The 16,705-nt window shown below is 45.3% G+C and overlaps 1 protein-coding gene across 3 annotated transcripts in view; it reads right to left on the bottom strand.

Moving 5' to 3' along the window:
* The window catches only part of BORCS5 (BLOC-1 related complex subunit 5), a 41,543-nt gene extending 25,794 nt beyond the window's left edge, over positions 1-15,749 (bottom strand). For 2 of the 3 annotated variants that reach the window (XM_082223352.1, XM_082223353.1), the window contains exons 1-2: positions 15,626-15,749; positions 14,135-14,278 (exon numbers count right to left, since the gene is read on the bottom strand). In XM_082223352.1, the coding sequence (XP_082079478.1) occupies positions 14,135-14,278; positions 15,626-15,683 (202 nt within the window). In that variant the 5' untranslated portion in view covers positions 15,684-15,749. Of the gene's footprint in view, positions 1-14,134; positions 15,330-15,625 lie in introns of those variants that run through there. The other variant, XM_082223351.1, reaches the window with a different exon arrangement.
* Positions 15,750-16,705: the final 956 nt, after the last annotated feature.

The raw sequence follows: 16,705 nt of genomic DNA, 5'->3' as shown, positions 1-16,705 counted from the left end.
AGGGCCCCCAACAATTCAAAATGTTTTTCGATTAGGAATGTCATCAATGGAGGAACAGAAGAGAAAGATTAGGAATTGACAACATGCTATTAACTGCTACCCCCCTCCCCCATGTATCTATACAGATTAGGGGCTTATGGGTTGGTTGGTTGGTTTCTTTTAATTGACCCATTCTTTAAGATGCAGAATCACATCATATATAAGAAAATGGAAGCTGTGATTGGAAATATTTAGGATTCACAAAATCTCTAGGAAACTACAGAAATGCAATGTATGTATCTGGCAAATGATCGAGATTCACTTGGCTTGGTATACGCCCTGAAAATAGTGTTGCAGCTTTAAACTTCTGAGACTAGTATGGCTGCATTTTTTATAGCTTTGTTAATAATCCTTTGAACTTGAGGTTTTCATAGATTTTTTTTTAACTTGCCTTTTGAGGTTTCATAAGACTGCTTTTCCCTAGCAGCAATTTGTGTGCCAGACACACTTTTTATAAAGTCAATGGATTATTACTACCTGATTAAGTGGCTCCATCTACTCAAGCTTCTAGGAATATGTGGTGTGTATTTTTACCCTGATTATGATTAAGCTCTGCCTTTGGTTGTCTCATGACATCTGGGGAGAAAAGAACCCAGGAGACACCAGCCACACATTCCAGTCTGGACTCCACAGCACAATGTCCAGACTGGACCGCATTCTGCTCACACAAGGCCTGCTCCCCCTGGTAGAAACAACAAACACTGGTAACATTAAAACCACAGCCCATGGCCCAGTAGAAGCTACCCTCAAAATAGGAGAGGAAGCACAAATTACCGTATTTTTCGCACCATAGGACGCACTTTTTCCCTCCTAAAAAGCAAGGGAAAATGTGTGTGCGTCCTATGGAACGAATGCAGGGTGGAGGCAGGTGGGAAAAGCTCCGTGAGCTCTTGCGGGCTTTTCAACAGGAGGGAGAAGGGACTGATTGGCGGCATCAGTCCCTTCTCCCACCTCCCAGAAAAGCCAGGAGAAGCCGCGATCTCTTTAAAGGGATTGCGCGGCTTCTGCGGGCTTTTGCGAGAGGTGAGGGAATCCCCCCACCTCCCAGAAAAGCCAGGAGAAGCCGTGCAGCCCTAGAAGTGCGCGCTGCTTCTGCCGGTTTTGCGGGAGGTGGGGGAATCCCCCCGCCTCCCAGGAAAGCCAGGAGAAGCCGTGCAGCCCTTTTAAAAGGCGTGCGGCTTCTGCCGGTTTTGCGGGAGGTGGGGGAATCCCCCCGCCTCCCAGGAAAGCCAGGAGAAGCCGTGCAGCCCTTTTAAAAGGCGCGTGGCTTGTGCCGGTTTTGCGGGAGGTGGGGGAATCCCCCCACCACCCAGGAAAGCCAGGAGAAGCCGCGATCTCTTTAAAGGGTTTGCACGGCTTCTGCGGGCTTTTGGGAGAGGTGAGGGAATCCCCCCACCTCCCAGTAAAGCCAGGAAAGCCCTGTGCAGCCCCTCCGCCAAGGAGAGGCTGCACGGGGCTAAAGGGGAAGCCAAAACAGCGAGCGGGATCCATCCCGCTCGCTGCCTTGGCTTCCTCCATAGCTGCGCGCAACCCCTCTGCCAAGGAGAGGCTGCACGGGGCTATGGATTCTTTAGCCCCACGCAGCCTCTCCCGGGAGGGAGAGGCTGCACGGGGCTAGGGGGAGCCAAAACAGCGAGCGGGATCCATCCCGCTCGCTGCCTTGGCTTGATCCATAGCTGCGCGCAACCCCTCCGGCAGGAAGAGATTGTGTGCAGCCTGTACGCTGCTCTTTGGGGCTGCGGGGGGGAAAAAGATTTTTTTTCTTGAATTCCCCCCCCTAAAAACTGGGTGCGCCCTATGGTCCGGTGCGCCCTATGGTGCGAAAAATACGGTACCCCATCGTGGTCCTTCAGACCCATCCTAACCACAAGCCAACTAGCTAGAGAGAGTCAACTGAAAACTCTCCAAAAGAACGATATGGGCGACATTACAACCCCCCTCCTCTGGGACACAATGAAAGCAGCCATCAGAGGAGCCTGAATAAAGGAGAGGGCATCCCTTAAAAAAAAAATCAAAACTCCTCAAAAATTGGTAAACTGGAACAGACATTACGACCCTCTCATCACACTACAAAAAAACAGGAGCCGAAAAAACCAAACTCATAAAACTCCTTAAACTTATACAACAAAAAAGAAAGGAAATCGACTCTCTAGAAATCAATGAAACAATGATTAACATCCTATACTCTAAACAATGCTTTTACGAATATGGAGGGAAGAACTCCAGACTATTAGCAAATAGATGCAGGAAAAAAATCACTCAAAACAGGAATACACTGTGTCACTAAAAAAGACTTTAATATGACATCCTCCAGCAAAGAAATAACCTCAGAATTTGCTGAATTTTATGCCAAGCTATACACCTCCTGCAACCCAACTGAAAAAGAAACCAGAAGACTCCTAACAGGGCTGACCATGGCAACCTTATCTGCGGAGGAACAAGAATTCACGGAGAGCCCTGTCACCCCAGAGGCAATAGAGACGGCACTCAAAAGCCTGAAAGCACACAAAGCCCCGGCCCCGGATGGCTGTACAGCAGAATTATACAAAAAAAATCAAAGCACCCCTGATGCCTTACATGACCTGCCTATTTAACGACATCATAAAAGGGGCCCCCTCCCCAAAACCTGGGCCTCTATCAAATTTATTGACGACTGGACTAAATTTATAACATACATGGAATCAAATCCTAGAGATATAAAAATCACAGTAGGTTTAATATAATTCTTGCGATGTTTAGATGATACAAAATGGAAACTGCAGAATAGAATTACTATTTTACATAACCCAAAACCGAGATGGAGGGAAGTCAATCATTATTTGTGTTAATTTATGTTTGTTTTTTGGTTTGTTTACATGTTTATGTTTTGCTTGATGTTTTTTTCCTCCTCTTTATTGATGTGTCTTAATTACTTTTCTTTTTCTTTGTTTGTTGTTTGGCATACAAAATTAATAAAAAGAAGTTAAAAAAAAAGAACACAGCAAAACAACCAAACTCCTACTGACGATCAGGTCCCTAGACATCTTTAAAGCCTTTGATTGCTTAGAATTGAAATATCTATTAGCAGTATTACCTAACATGAAATTTGGGCCCAACTTCCTACAAATTTACTCCCAAGCCTCAGCAAAATGCAGAATTAGCAATATGGACTCCAATACCATAGCAATCCCAAGAGGCACAAGACAAGGATGCCCACTCTCTCCCTTCCTGTTCATCTTGGCCCTGGAACCCCTTGCAGTCCGACTCTGAGCAGCCCCAGATATCAAGGGTGTGGAAATAAAAGGTAAAACCTATAAACTAGGGTTGCAGGTCAACCTGATGGTCACGACACCAGACCCCATAAACACAGCAACTCAACACATCCGCAATGGTGTCGGGCCTGCAAGTAAACGTTGCAAAAACTGAGGCTATGTGCTTCAACGCGCACACACACACACACACACCCCGCATACCCAAAAGGAATTCACCAACATCACAAAGATAAAACTTTGCCGCACCAAATTGAGGTACCTAGGGGTTCAAATAACCAGAAACCTCAACAAATTAAAGGTAAAAGCTCTAGGGTTGTGCACTCATCTCACTTAAGAAGCCAGGAGCCAGCGCTGTCCGCAGACACTTCCGGGTCACGTGGCCAGCGTGACAAAGCTGCTCTGGCGAACCGGCACCAGAGCAGCACATGGAAACGCTGTTTACCATCCCGCCAGTAAGCAGTCCCTATTTATCTAGTTGCACTTAAGGGTGCTTTCGAACTGCTAGGTGGGCAGGAGCTGGGACCGAAAGACGGGAGCTCACCCACTGCGGGGATTCGAACCGCCGACCATATGATCGGCAAGCCCTAGGCGCTGAGGTTTTACCCACAGCGCCACCCACGTCCCTATACAACAAATTATACCTCCACAATTACAAGCCCCTGTGGCGACAAATCAACAGTTACTTGAGGAAATGGAACAGTGCCAACTTCACCTTCTCAGACAAAATAGCCATGATCAAAATGGTCACTCTCTCAAAGCTAACCTATTGATTCCAAATCCTCCCAATCTGGATTCCTCCAACCAACTCCAGTGGCAGAAAAAACTACACTCATTTATTTTATCACACAAAGAGCCAAGAATAAGCCCTAAATACCTGCACCTCCCCTCCTCAGAATAGGGGGATAGAAGATAGGGAATCCCCAACATAGAATTATGTTACATCGGCAACCAAGTATACCACATAATCCCGTATATTCTAGAAAACGAGACGAAACAATGGGTCTTGGAGAGAGACACCGTTGAAAACATCTCCACCACAGCACACCCATTTCTCCAAATAAACTAAAGAAAATCCCCACAATACTGAACAGGTTCACTGAACAGGAAGTGAAAAGCAGGCAAACTCTCCCCATCCCCACTAACCCCCTGGCCTAACCCCCAGCACAAAACCTCCAGAAAAACACCTGGCAAGCCGAAGGCCTGCACTGCCTAAAAGACTTCTACAAAAACAACAAATCCATACCAACACAAGAAATACAAGACAAACTAGGGGACACCCAAATACCTTGGCCAGGGGTCTGCAACCTTTAAGACAAAAAGAGCCACTTGGACCCGTTTCCGAAGAAAAAAAAACTGGGAGCCGCAAAACCATTTCGACATTTAAAGCAAATATATCTCCGGAGCCGCGATCTGACAGTAGGCGGGAAGGTGGCATGGGGACGGTGTGTGACTAACGCACGCACCGCCCCCATGCGACGTCACAGCCAGTACAGCGCCCGCCACAGTGGGGAGTGTCAGGGCGCACAATGCGCCTCCTCCCCTCGCTAGTATCCGCCCTGGAGCTGCGGCAAAGGTGTAAAAGAGCCACATGCGGCTCTGGAGCCACGGGTTGCTGACCCCTGACCTTGGCTAACACATTGTCAACTACATGCTTTCTTAAACAATCCAGCAGTAAAATCAGCAGCCACTAGGCCCTGGACCACCTTCAAAAACCTTCTGCTGACAGCAGAGGGACACAGCAAAGGGATGGCATCCACAATGTACAAAATACTGCTCCACAATCCCACAACCCCCCTTGACGCAATCGAAGAACAATGGGAGCATGACATTGGCTATGAAATTAACCTCACCGAATGGACTAGAATGTGGTCTAAACCTCCCTTTAAGTCCATATCAGGTTCTTACCCCTCCACTATCGTCCATGTCGGGTCGTCGCTCAACCATTTTTTTAGCAGATCAAGATGACCAGGTGATAGCAAAAACTGCAAGGTTTTTAGCGGGGCAATTAGAATAAGATCTATTATTTGATTATTGATGTAAACCCCAAAATGTATTTTCTATAGTTAAGTTTTTACCTCTATCTTCAGTACATTTTATTTTATTTTATTGTTATGGCTAGTGGCTGATGCAAATAATGATTCTATCTAATCTCCATATCAGCCAAAAGGGAACTTACTCTGAAACTCACCTACAGGTGGTACTTAACACCACGGAGAGTGGCGCTGATATGCCCAGGAACCTCAGCAACAAAAAACCCCTCTCCCCAGTCCTACACTGACACTCCAACCTCTACCTCCACCCCTGGATTATTCTAAGGAAGGGTAGGCTAGACATTTCTTAAAATAAATAAAGTAAACATGTCACATTGTCTCGGCATTTGTCCAGTTTGACCAGTCCTGCCTGGGGGAACTCTTTCTGAGCCCTGCTCCCCAACACTACGAACTGGGGACTGAATCTGGGGCCATGGGCTTTTCTGCCACATTCCAAGCCTCTCCCTCATTTCCACTCCCTTTTAGAAATGATTACAAAACCAATTTTTCATGAGGGTTTAAGACGGAAAGGGCTCCACTCAATCCTCCCTCTAGAGCTTGCTGATTGCCATTCTGCTGCAAACACCGTGAGTCCCTGCCAAATAACTCTTTTCCTGAGTTCTGAACATCGGCTGCTCTTGGGAGTCCTGCAACGCGCCAGAGGCAGTGAAGAGCGCCACCTGTGGGCTGCACTGGAACTGGCAAATTGAAAAGATCAACAATATCAGACCAGGCATCCCAGAAAACAACGTCAACTCACAGCATGATGTTATGAGCTGCAGTGGTGAACTGGTTGGGCACTGCACAACATTCCTGTAGCCTGGGTATATGAATCTCACTTTGGGCCTAGTCTTTACAGTAACTTAGGGGGAAAGTAGACCGTGCAGTTTTACAGGCCTCTTTTAAAAAAAACCCTGATGCAATTAAAATAATAGTGTGGCTCTTTGCCAAATGTGATCACTGTTAGGTAACTGAAAGACTCAGGGGTGGAGATCGGGGGGGGGGGAGAGAGAGAGAGAGAGAGAGAGAGAGTTCCTGTCAGGGCTTACTCTAGCTTCCCACTGACTGAGAAGGAAGATTCCTCAGAATCAAGAGGAAAAGGTCTCTGCTAGGTAATGCAGCAAGAGAGCAGATGAAGAAAAAAACAGCAAATGTGCAACAATAAAGAAAAAATGCTCAGCTGTGCTTACTTCCACACAAATTATTTTTAGTTTAACGGAGTCTTAAACTTGCATTGGACTCCTGTTCTTGCCGCCAGACACAATGATGCAAAGGTCATATGAAGGAGTTTTGTACAGAGTCAAACCACTGACTTAGTCCAGTATTGATTGATTGATTGATTGATTGATTGCATATCCCTCCTTTTTTCCAACGTGCTCAAGGTGGTGTACACTCACATGATGCCTGCCACTTCTCCCCTCCAAAACTGTTTCTCACTGGGTAGCAGGTACAAAAAGGAACGAACTTACCTGCCTTTGTGGAGGCATTGCCTACTGGAAGAAAGAGCTGGTTACCAGAACCATGCGGGCCTGGCAGTACACGCCATGCAGGCCTGGCAGTACCTTCTGCTGCCCCTGCTGCCTCCCTGGGTAAAGTGCTGGCCTCACATTCACCTTTGGCCAGTCTCCATTGGGCCACTAAGGCTGGGGGCATCCTCTTCCCTGGCCCCTGTGGGGCAGTGTGAGGAGGCACCTGTCTTTGGGGCCGGGGGGGGGGACTCAGAGACCAGGAGCAGCAGCTGCAGCTGCCCGGAGGACTTCCAAGTAGAGGGGAGAGGAGGCTGAGGGAACACTCCACAATGGAGGGTGTTCAAAAAGGGTTGATGGGCTGCCAGCTCTGCAGGCAAAGGGTGACATAACTGGGCTCCTGTGCCCCACAGAAAGAAGGTAGTCGGTCAAGGGACCCATGGACTCAAAATTACTTCCACACCGTTTTCAAAAAGCAAATCCCGGTCTTTGGCATGGAGAAAACTGGAAAACTGCCATTTTATTTACCAATGTACAGATCAAGATGATGTTGAAAGAGTGCAGAAGCAAGCAAGCAGGCAGTACAGGCACCCAGAAATCAAGAGCAACGTTTACTGAATTTACTGAACAAGGGGATGCCTAGTCTGAGATAATGGGCATCAAAATACCATCTTAACTGACTTCCGGTTCGGCGCCAGCGCTAATGGCTGCTCCCTCTCCGAGCTCCGGAGAGAGGACGGCTCTGCGAGTTCGGGTCTGACCCGCTACGGCAAGCGGGGGACCCCTAAAATCACAGGAACGGAGCCTGTGAACAAGGAGATTCGGTGGGCACCTGAAGCGCCCCCCTTTACCGCAGAAAGAGCCTTTTTAAAGGCTCCGGAACGACAACGGGGAGCGCGGTGCTGAGAATCGCTACCCAGCCCGCAGGGTGAAGCCGCGTCGCCATTAGTGGAGAGCGCCGATTCCCTTCCTGAATAATCTGGACAAAAAAGACCCGTGAGTAAGATTGAACCTCTATTCGTGTCAAAACTACTTGAAATTAGGCTGAAAACGGGAAAGGCGAAAATTAAGGAAGTCTGCCTTCCCCCGACTGCATGACAATTAAAGCAACGAAAGTTACTGAGCTGCATCCATATGGGATATTGTCTTTAACTGCTTGAATCCGACATTTGGACTTTGACTATCCCCTCTAGCTTGCAGGGCAGAGGGGAGGAATAAGTGATTTTATAAGCTGCATGACCAACTTAAAGGAAAGGGAACTCTCTGCAGCCTTCAACCTGGCACAAACTGCTATTAAAACAAAGGAACACTGAACTGACTTTAGACTCCTGTGAAAGTAACAAAGTGGAAGTCTCATTGCTTATTTGTTACAAAGTTTTGGGACTCTGTGGACACAGTATATCAGGGAAGGCTGGGACTCTATCTATTGGGAAAGTGTTGCAATATACATATAGAAGCCTCCCGATAAATTTGCTTTTTAAATACTCTTTGCCTTTGTTTGCGGACATTTTGATTTGCTCCCTCTAGAGGGTAAATTAAAAGTTGCTACGCTTTGGGACAGTGGAATTTTCCTTTAGGAGAAGGCTCTCGTGGGAAACAACCTTGGGATATGAGTGGCCCAGCAGACGAGATAAGCACGAGAGCCAAGACAAGGCAATATCAACAACAGCTACAGCAACACAAGAAAAGAGGCTCGATCTCAGGCATAACCTCTACAGTGACAACAGGACAAGAAAAAGGTACAGCAGTCTCCATGGATGCAGTGTCGCAAGCCCTTCTTAAGATAAACCAGTCTCTGGAGAATCTAACAAAGCAGACGGCTGAAAATACCAAGAAATTGACAGAGAATTCACAGAAATTGACAGATTTAACAACAAGACTTGACCTGAATACAGAATCTATAAACAGGCTTACGCAAGAAAATTCTGCCACACGTCAAATTGCGGAGGAAGCCAGAACTATTGCTGGAGAGACCCAGGAAAAATTAGAACCGATTGCCAGGAAGGTCTATGACCACGACGCAACTCTGGCATTGTGGGAACTACAAAGAAAAGAAAGGAATTTGAAACTACGATCAATTCCAGAGGACGAAGGAGACAATCTTACGGACTTTTTAACGAAAGAGTTTGCTGATTCCTGGGAAGATCTAGAGGAAGACGAATTTAAAATTACAACAGCATTTAGACTGGGCAGAAGACAGAACAGAAAGGCGCCGAGAGACTGTCTGATTACCTTGAGATCGAAGGAGGAAAGAGACAAAATTCTAAGACTGCACTTTGAAAAGGCCTTACAAATTGGGAACTCACCGATACAGATCTTTAAAGACATTCCTAAACATATTTTGGACTTGAGAACTTCTTATAAGGATTTGGTTTACCTGTTGAAGAAGAACACCATTCTCTTCAGGTGGGAATTTCCACAGGGACTGTCTTTTGACTATAGGGGGAAGAAGGTGAAAATAAAGACGATACAGGATAAAGACAGGTTCCTGCAAAGAAATCAAGAAGATTTACAGAAAGGAACTGTAGACCCAATTGCTGAGCAAAAGAGTGTAATAGACATCCTGAACCTTTCGTTTGGACAGAATCTTCCACCACCAACAGAGGAGGAACAACAATTGGGAGCTGTTGGAGGAATACCAGAAAAATAACAAGATGGCCCTGCAATTCCTTAGCTGGAATTGTAATGGGATGAACAGTCCTTTGAAGAGACGACAAGTATTCCATATTTTGTACAGAGAACAACTGGACTTGATTTGCTTACAGGAAACCCATATAACTAGAGCACACAGGAGACTGCTTATGAATAAAAAATTGGGACAAGAATTTATTTCGTCGGACAAAGTGAAAAAAAGAGGAGTTGTGATTTATGTAAAAGAGAAGTGGGCTCCAAAAATGATGTTCAAAGATGAACAAGGAAGATATTTAGCGGTGGAGATTCAGGTACAAGGAGAAAAATTTTTGATAATTGGGATCTATGCACCAAATGAAGGTAAAGCAGAATTCTTCAAAAAACTCCATGAAACTTTGACGGATTATTTGGAATACAATATGATAATCATGGGAGATATGAATGGTGTAGTCTCTACAAACATGGACAAGACACAAAGACTGACACTTACTAAAGAAGGGAGACTCCCGAAGACTTTCTTCGAAATGACTGAAAATATGGACTTAATAGACATTTGGAGAACAAGGAACCCTCTTGAAAGAGAGGGAACCTTTTTCTCCCATGCAAAGATGACCTGGACCAGAATCGACCAAATATGGGTTACTAGTGGAATGGCTCCGAAGATTAAGAAGGTAGAAATCTGCCCAAAAACCTGTTCCGACCATAACGCCGTGAAGATGGAAATGAAATTTACAACAACTGGTCAATTTAGATGGAGAATGAATGACACCCTATTCCGAGATAGAGAGATCCACACGAAGGCCCAAAAAACTCTAAAGGACTATTTCGAAATCAATCTAAAGGGTGATGTGGAAAAAAGAGTGATCTGGGACGCAAGTAAAGCTGTGATGCGAGGATTTTTGATTCAACAAAACTCAATAAAGAAGAGAAAACAGAATGAGAAAAAGGAAAAAATTTTGGAAAAGATAAAAGAAGGAGAGAAAAAATTAAGATCAAAACCAAAGTCCCAGGAGATTTTGAGGGAGATTAAGTTGTATCAAACACAATATATGGAATTGATGAACCAAGAGATAGAATGGAAAATAAAGCAAATGAAACAAAAGACATTTGAGTCGGCAGACAAATGTGGTAAACTTCTGGCATGGCAACTTAAGAAAAGACAGAAATTAAATACAGTCACAAGTCTAGAAGTGGATGGAAAAAATATATCTAAACCCAACGAGATAAGAAATTGTTTTGTGAGTTATTTTAAAAAACTTTATTCCCAAGGATTACAAAATGAAGAGGACATAGATAAATTCCTTAATAAATATGGATTACAAAAAATCTCTCATCATAGCAAGGTGGATCTAAACCAGAGAATAACAGAACAAGAGATAGAGGGTGCCATTCAGGACATGCAATTGGGCAAATCTCCAGGGCCAGACGGACTGACTTCCAGATATTACAAATCTTTAAAGGAATGGCTGATACAACCGTTAAAGGAAGTTTGTAACGAGATCTTAGAGGGAAAAAAGGCACCCGAATCGTGGAAAGAAGCATATATCTCACTCATACCAAAGACAGAGACTGAAAAGACTCAACTGAAGAACTACCGCCCAATTTCGTTACTGAATGTGGATTACAAAATTTTTGCAGACATTTTAGCAAAAAGATTTAAAAGAGTACTGATGGAGAAGATTCACAGAGACCAAGCAGGCTTTCTCCCAAAAAGACACCTCTCAGACAATGTTAGGAATATAATAGACATTTTGGAAAAGTTAGAGGTGAACATAAATACTAAAGCAGTTTTGATATTTGTGGATGCGGAGAAAGCCTTTGACAATATTTCGTGGAGTTTTATGAAAAAGAATCTTCATGGGATGGGGGTAGGACAAGGATTTGAGAATGGTATGGGTACAATATACTCCGAACAAAAAGCTAAGTTGATTGTAAATAATGTAATAACTGAGGAACTTAAGATAGAAAAAGGAACACGACAGGGGTGCCCAATTTCCCCATTGCTTTTTATTTCGGTCCTGGAGGTGTTGCTGAACATGATTAGAGACGACCAGCAGGTTAAAGGTGTAAAGGTCGGAACCAAACACTATAAGTTAAGAGCGTTCGCAGATGACCTTGTTTTGACCTTGCAGGAGCCAAACACTAGTACAAAAAGAGTGTTGGAAATAATCCAACAATTTGGACAGGTAGCTGGATTTAAATTGAATAAACAAAAAACTAAAGTCTTAGGGAAAAACCTAACAGATATGGAAAAGAATAAGTTTCAAGAAGAGACAGGTCTGACGGTGGTTAAGAAGGTGAAATATCTAGGGGTTAATTTAACATCTAAAAACTTGAATCTGTATAAGGACAATTATGAAAAATGTTGGTCAGAAATTAAAAAAGATTTAGAAATATGGTCAAATTTGAGATTGTCAATGTTAGGCCGAATTGCAGTGATTAAGATGAATGTACTGCCTAGAATGTTATTTTTATTTCAAACTTTGCAGATTATTGACAAGATGGACTGTTTCAAGAGGTGGCAGAAAGACATTGCGAAATTTGTCTGGCAGGGCAAAAAGCCCAGAATAAAATATAAAATTTTAACAGATGCAAAAGAAAGAGGGGGATTTGCCCTGCCGGACTTAAAATTGTACTATGAAGCAGCAGCATTCTGCTGGCTGAAAGAGTGGATGCTCCTCGAGAATACAGATATCTTGGACTTAGAAGGTTTCAATAATGCATTTGGCTGGCATGCATATCTATGGTATGACAAAATCAAAGTGCATAGTGCCTTTAAAAATCATATTGTAAGGAAAGCGTTGTTTAATGTTTGGATGAGATATAAAGATCTGTTGGAAAACAAAACCCCTAGATGGTTGTCACCCTTAGAGGCTAAGGCCCACAAGAAAGTTAATATGGAGGTCGGATGGCCAAAGTATTGTGAGATCTTAGAACAGGATGGAGAGAAACTGAAATTAAAGAGCCATGAAAAATTAAAACCCAAAGTACAAGATTGGCTCCACTATTATCAAATAATGGAGGTTTTTAAACAAGACAGGAAAATTGGCTTCCAGGTGGAAAAATCAAAACTTGAGACAGAATTGTTAGAACCCAATACTAAGAATTTGTCAAGAATGTATAACTTGCTGTTGAAATGGAATACACAAGACGAAACAGTTAAATCAGTTATGATTAAGTGGGCACAGGACATTGGTCATAATATTATGTCTGCTGACTGGGAAAGGTTGTGGAACACTGGTATTAAATTTACGGCATGTAGTGCTTTAAAGGAAAATGTGATGAAAATGGTCTATAGGTGGTACATGACTCCAGTTAAGCTAGCAAAAATTTACCATTTGCCTGATAACAAATGTTGGAAATGCAAGGAAACTGAAGGTACTTTTTATCATCTTTGGTGGACATGCCCGAAGATTAAGGTTTTCTGGGAGATGATATATAATGAAATGAAAAAGGTATTTAAATATACCTTTCTTAAGAAACCAGAGGCCTTTCTCTTGGGCATTGTCGGCCAACTGGTGCCAAAAAAGGATAGAACTTTTTTCATGTATGCAACAACAGCAGCAAGAATACTGATCGCAAAGTATTGGAAGACACAAGATTTACCCACCTTGGAAGAATGGCAGATGAAAGTGATTGACTATATGACATTGGCGGAAATGACGAGCAGAATTCGTGACCAGGGAAAGGAGACTGCGGAAGAAGACTGGAAGAAATTTAAGATTTATCTTAAGAACTATTATAAACTTGATGAAGTTTAGAATGTCGAGATTTTACAGAGAGAAAGGGTTGCAGTAATATAAGATTAGATTAAGAAAGGACTATGATGAATTAGGATCGGAAAAAAACATTTATAAGTTGCCATAAAATTTGGACATGAGGATGCAGAAAGGGGAGGTATGGGGAAGTCCGAGGAAAGAAGTTTATGAAAGGACATTTTGAAATTATATTTCTTTGTTTGTCTGTTTTTCTTTTATGTTTGTTTGTTATAAAAACTCTTGTAAAACCAATAAAAATTTTATAAAAAAACAAAAAAACAAAATACCATCTTAACTAAAGCACTACTGTTTCCCGGTTTATTCCTAGGCTGGGGTGGGAAGCCTCATGCCCAGGTTCCAGGTGCAGCACTCTAGGCCTCTGTCTGGTCCACAGAATTCTCCCCAAGGCTTCACCTCCCTGCTCAGCCACACACCTTCTCCCCAGATCTATTTTGCACCCTCCTGGAGGGATTTTGCCTAACTAGAATGTGTCCTTGGACTCCAATAATACTTCTTTCTTGCCTTGATAGAGGAGAAACAGAGGAGTGTGTGAGTGTGTGTAGAAGCTGTACATTCATTGCTCCCCACCCAATCTTGCCTGTGGACCCACCTGCCACTTGCATCCTGGGTCCAAAAAGGGTTCTCCACCCTTATCCCAAGCCTCCCATAAGGTTCATCTCTTCACACTGCAGAACAAAATGACTCAACAGAACTAGAAGCACAAATATAACTGCTTTCTGGACAAACTACAAACCACTAGCTTTAACACATCAATACATTAAAACATGTTTATGTTTTACCCAGTTCTCTCTACCACTTTATAGCAGCAATGCATGACGAAACAAATGAGAAGAGTAAAATGGGATCATCAAAAAATCGGCACTGTTATGAACCAGGGGGCTCAAAGGGGAATGTGGGGGGCGGACATGGGAACCTTATTTTTTCATGTAATATCTTACCTTTCAGAAGGGGTTGGAAAGTTGGGATTTCCTGCAACTTAATGACATCTGGGTCATTGCTGACATTCCGCGAAGACTGCGTCCCTTGTGCCACCACCACAATATCATCCATTTTAGCTCGCTGCTTGGCCGGTGAAGGAGATGCTGGGGAAAATATCCAGTCAAGTATAAGGAAGCACAAAGCACACCTAGGATTACCCTTCATCTGGTACCAGCAAAAAAGAATGACTTAACAGTGTAAAACACCCACACACTCAATTATTGTGATAGAAAGGTCCATTGGCCTGGTTTGCACATAATTTGAATCCATAGTCTAAAGCAGACCAGTTTATTGTAAATGTGAAACATGCCAGTGCACTGTGTTCATTCACCCGCACCCCCTTCTCCCTACGCCACAGAAAGGGAGCAATCAGACCCCTGACATAATGCTACATGCACTTCTCCCAAACAAACCACAAACCGCAAGAACAGACCTTGGCTTACCACTTGTGGTTTGCATGTAACACAAAGTGAGTGTGTTGGTTGTTTCCTCTTCCCTGTGGTTTGGGCACGAATTAGCCACGCACACTAGCTTGCTTGAGATAGGCAAAAATCCATTTTAGACCATGATTTCACAAAACAGGCCACTGAGCGAATTACAAGCAATCATCATTTTGTGCGGGAGTTCCGTTCTGGAGCCACTCTGCCCCCTGTCATGACATCTCTATGATGTTTCAGGGAGACTTCCAGGTTCGGTGCTGTGCGCATCATGCATCATTTGGAGGCGCCTAAATCAGGAGTTGCCTGTATACATTTCTCACTATAATACTTGTCTTGTAAAATTTAATTTCTTATTAGACTGCACATTTTCTGTTCTTGTCTCTAGTTCTAGTAACTTCTATTTTGGGAGGCCAAGGTCCAATTCTTACATGAACGCCCATCACTTTGCAAAAAGTGTCACTTGCAAATGTATGTATGAACTGTGTCCGCTGTAAAGTGGACCCTGAGATGGGACCGGGCCCTGAATGTGGCATTTTATCTTGCTCTTCCTAGTCAACTCAGCTAAGATAAAGAGAATGACCAATTAGAGGAAAGTAATAAAAAATGGTGCTCAGTCTACACATGTAAGCAGAATGAAACGTGATCGGGCTGGCAGATAGCAGAGAAGAGAGTACCAGTTCAGGCTGCAGATCAGGGATGCCATTTTTGAGCATTGGGGGCACCTTTTCCTCTCCGCCTGATCTGTTCCTTCGTTCGTAGCAAGTAATTTTAAAAACGTGAGTTCCCCAAGTTTGTTTCGCCGCTCCAAGTTAGCTGATGGGACGCGTCTCACTGGCTGGGCGTGTGAGAGCAGATGAGAGGCGCCCCACCAGGCGAGCCCTTCTCCCGCTCTGCACCGCGGAGCAGTCCCGAGAAGCAGCCGGGAGAGGCGCAGCTCGGGCGCACGGGCTCCGCTTTCAAGAGCACCCAAAGCAACCCCCGAAGGTGGGAAGGGAAGGAAGGGAGCCCCACCTGAAGTGCTGGGCTCGGGGTGCCGGCTTTCCGCCTCCGCGCTCTGCTCGGCCCCCATGGCGGAGCAGGAAGGGCTGCGCGGCTCCCCGGGCAAAGGCCTCTCTCGCTGCCGCTTCCGCCGCTTCCCAGCACCCCGCCTGTTTCGGTTCCCGGGTCAGCCTCGCCCAGGCCGGGAGGCGGAGCGGAGGGCGCGGAAGCAGCGCCGGACTCGCGGCCAGATGGCGCGGCGATGCAAAGCCCAGGGAGCTCAGCGGCGCCTGCCTAAAGGAGACGTTTCTGGAGCCGCAGCTTTAAAGGCAAATCCCATCGGAGTAAATGCAGGCACAGATCGGCTTGCTCGCTCGTAGAAATCATTCCCTCCAGTTTCTGAGTGAAGGCGACGTCTGCTCGGGGGCAGCTTTGCTCGGGTCCTCCTCTTCCTTTTCCGCAGCTGCTCGCCCGGGCCGCGAACTCCTCCTCCCTTGACTCCCCGCGCGGCGCAGGAGGAAGCCGGCCACCTTCGTCGAGGGGAGCGCGCCGGCTCCTGGCCAGGTAAGCCCCCCAAATCGGAGCAGAATTGAGCAGAGCGCTTCGTGGCCGTGGGAGCGCGTGGGGCTGCAGACCCGAGCTTGGGATCGGACTCTGCTTCCCTGCTCCTGGAACAAGAGAAGAAAGATCCGGATTCCAAAGGATCTCTAGGATTCATGGGGGAGAAAACGGATTGGCAGTCTAGCCTGCAACCTGCAGCGCAAGACGCCCAGAAACGAGGCGTGTCCTCTTCGTGCTGCCTTGGCAGATGCCGCCGTTTCCTCGAAGTCAGGGCTGGGGCATCTGTGGCCCTCCGGGGCCGGGGCGGTCCTGCCAACATGGCCACTGGCCAGGGTCAAGGGGAGCTGTAGTCGAGCAGCATCTGGAGCGCCTGGAGGTCTCCATCCCTGCTCTGGACCCTAGTTTTCCACTCACTGTGCAGTAGTTCTGATAGTCCATTCTGGGAACACCAAAACCCAAGCAAGTCAGCTAACAGAACTTTATATTTTGATGAAGCTTGATTTGTGCCTGGGCTCAGGCTTCTACCCCACTCAGTCGTCTTTTGGTCACAGC

Source organism: Podarcis vaucheri (assembly GCF_965113315.1).
Source record: "Podarcis vaucheri genome assembly, chromosome: 5".
NCBI classification, from domain to species: domain Eukaryota; kingdom Metazoa; phylum Chordata; class Lepidosauria; order Squamata; family Lacertidae; genus Podarcis; species Podarcis vaucheri.
The sequence above is the reverse complement of the archived record's forward strand: the minus strand, read 5'-3'. Positions and strand labels throughout refer to the sequence as shown.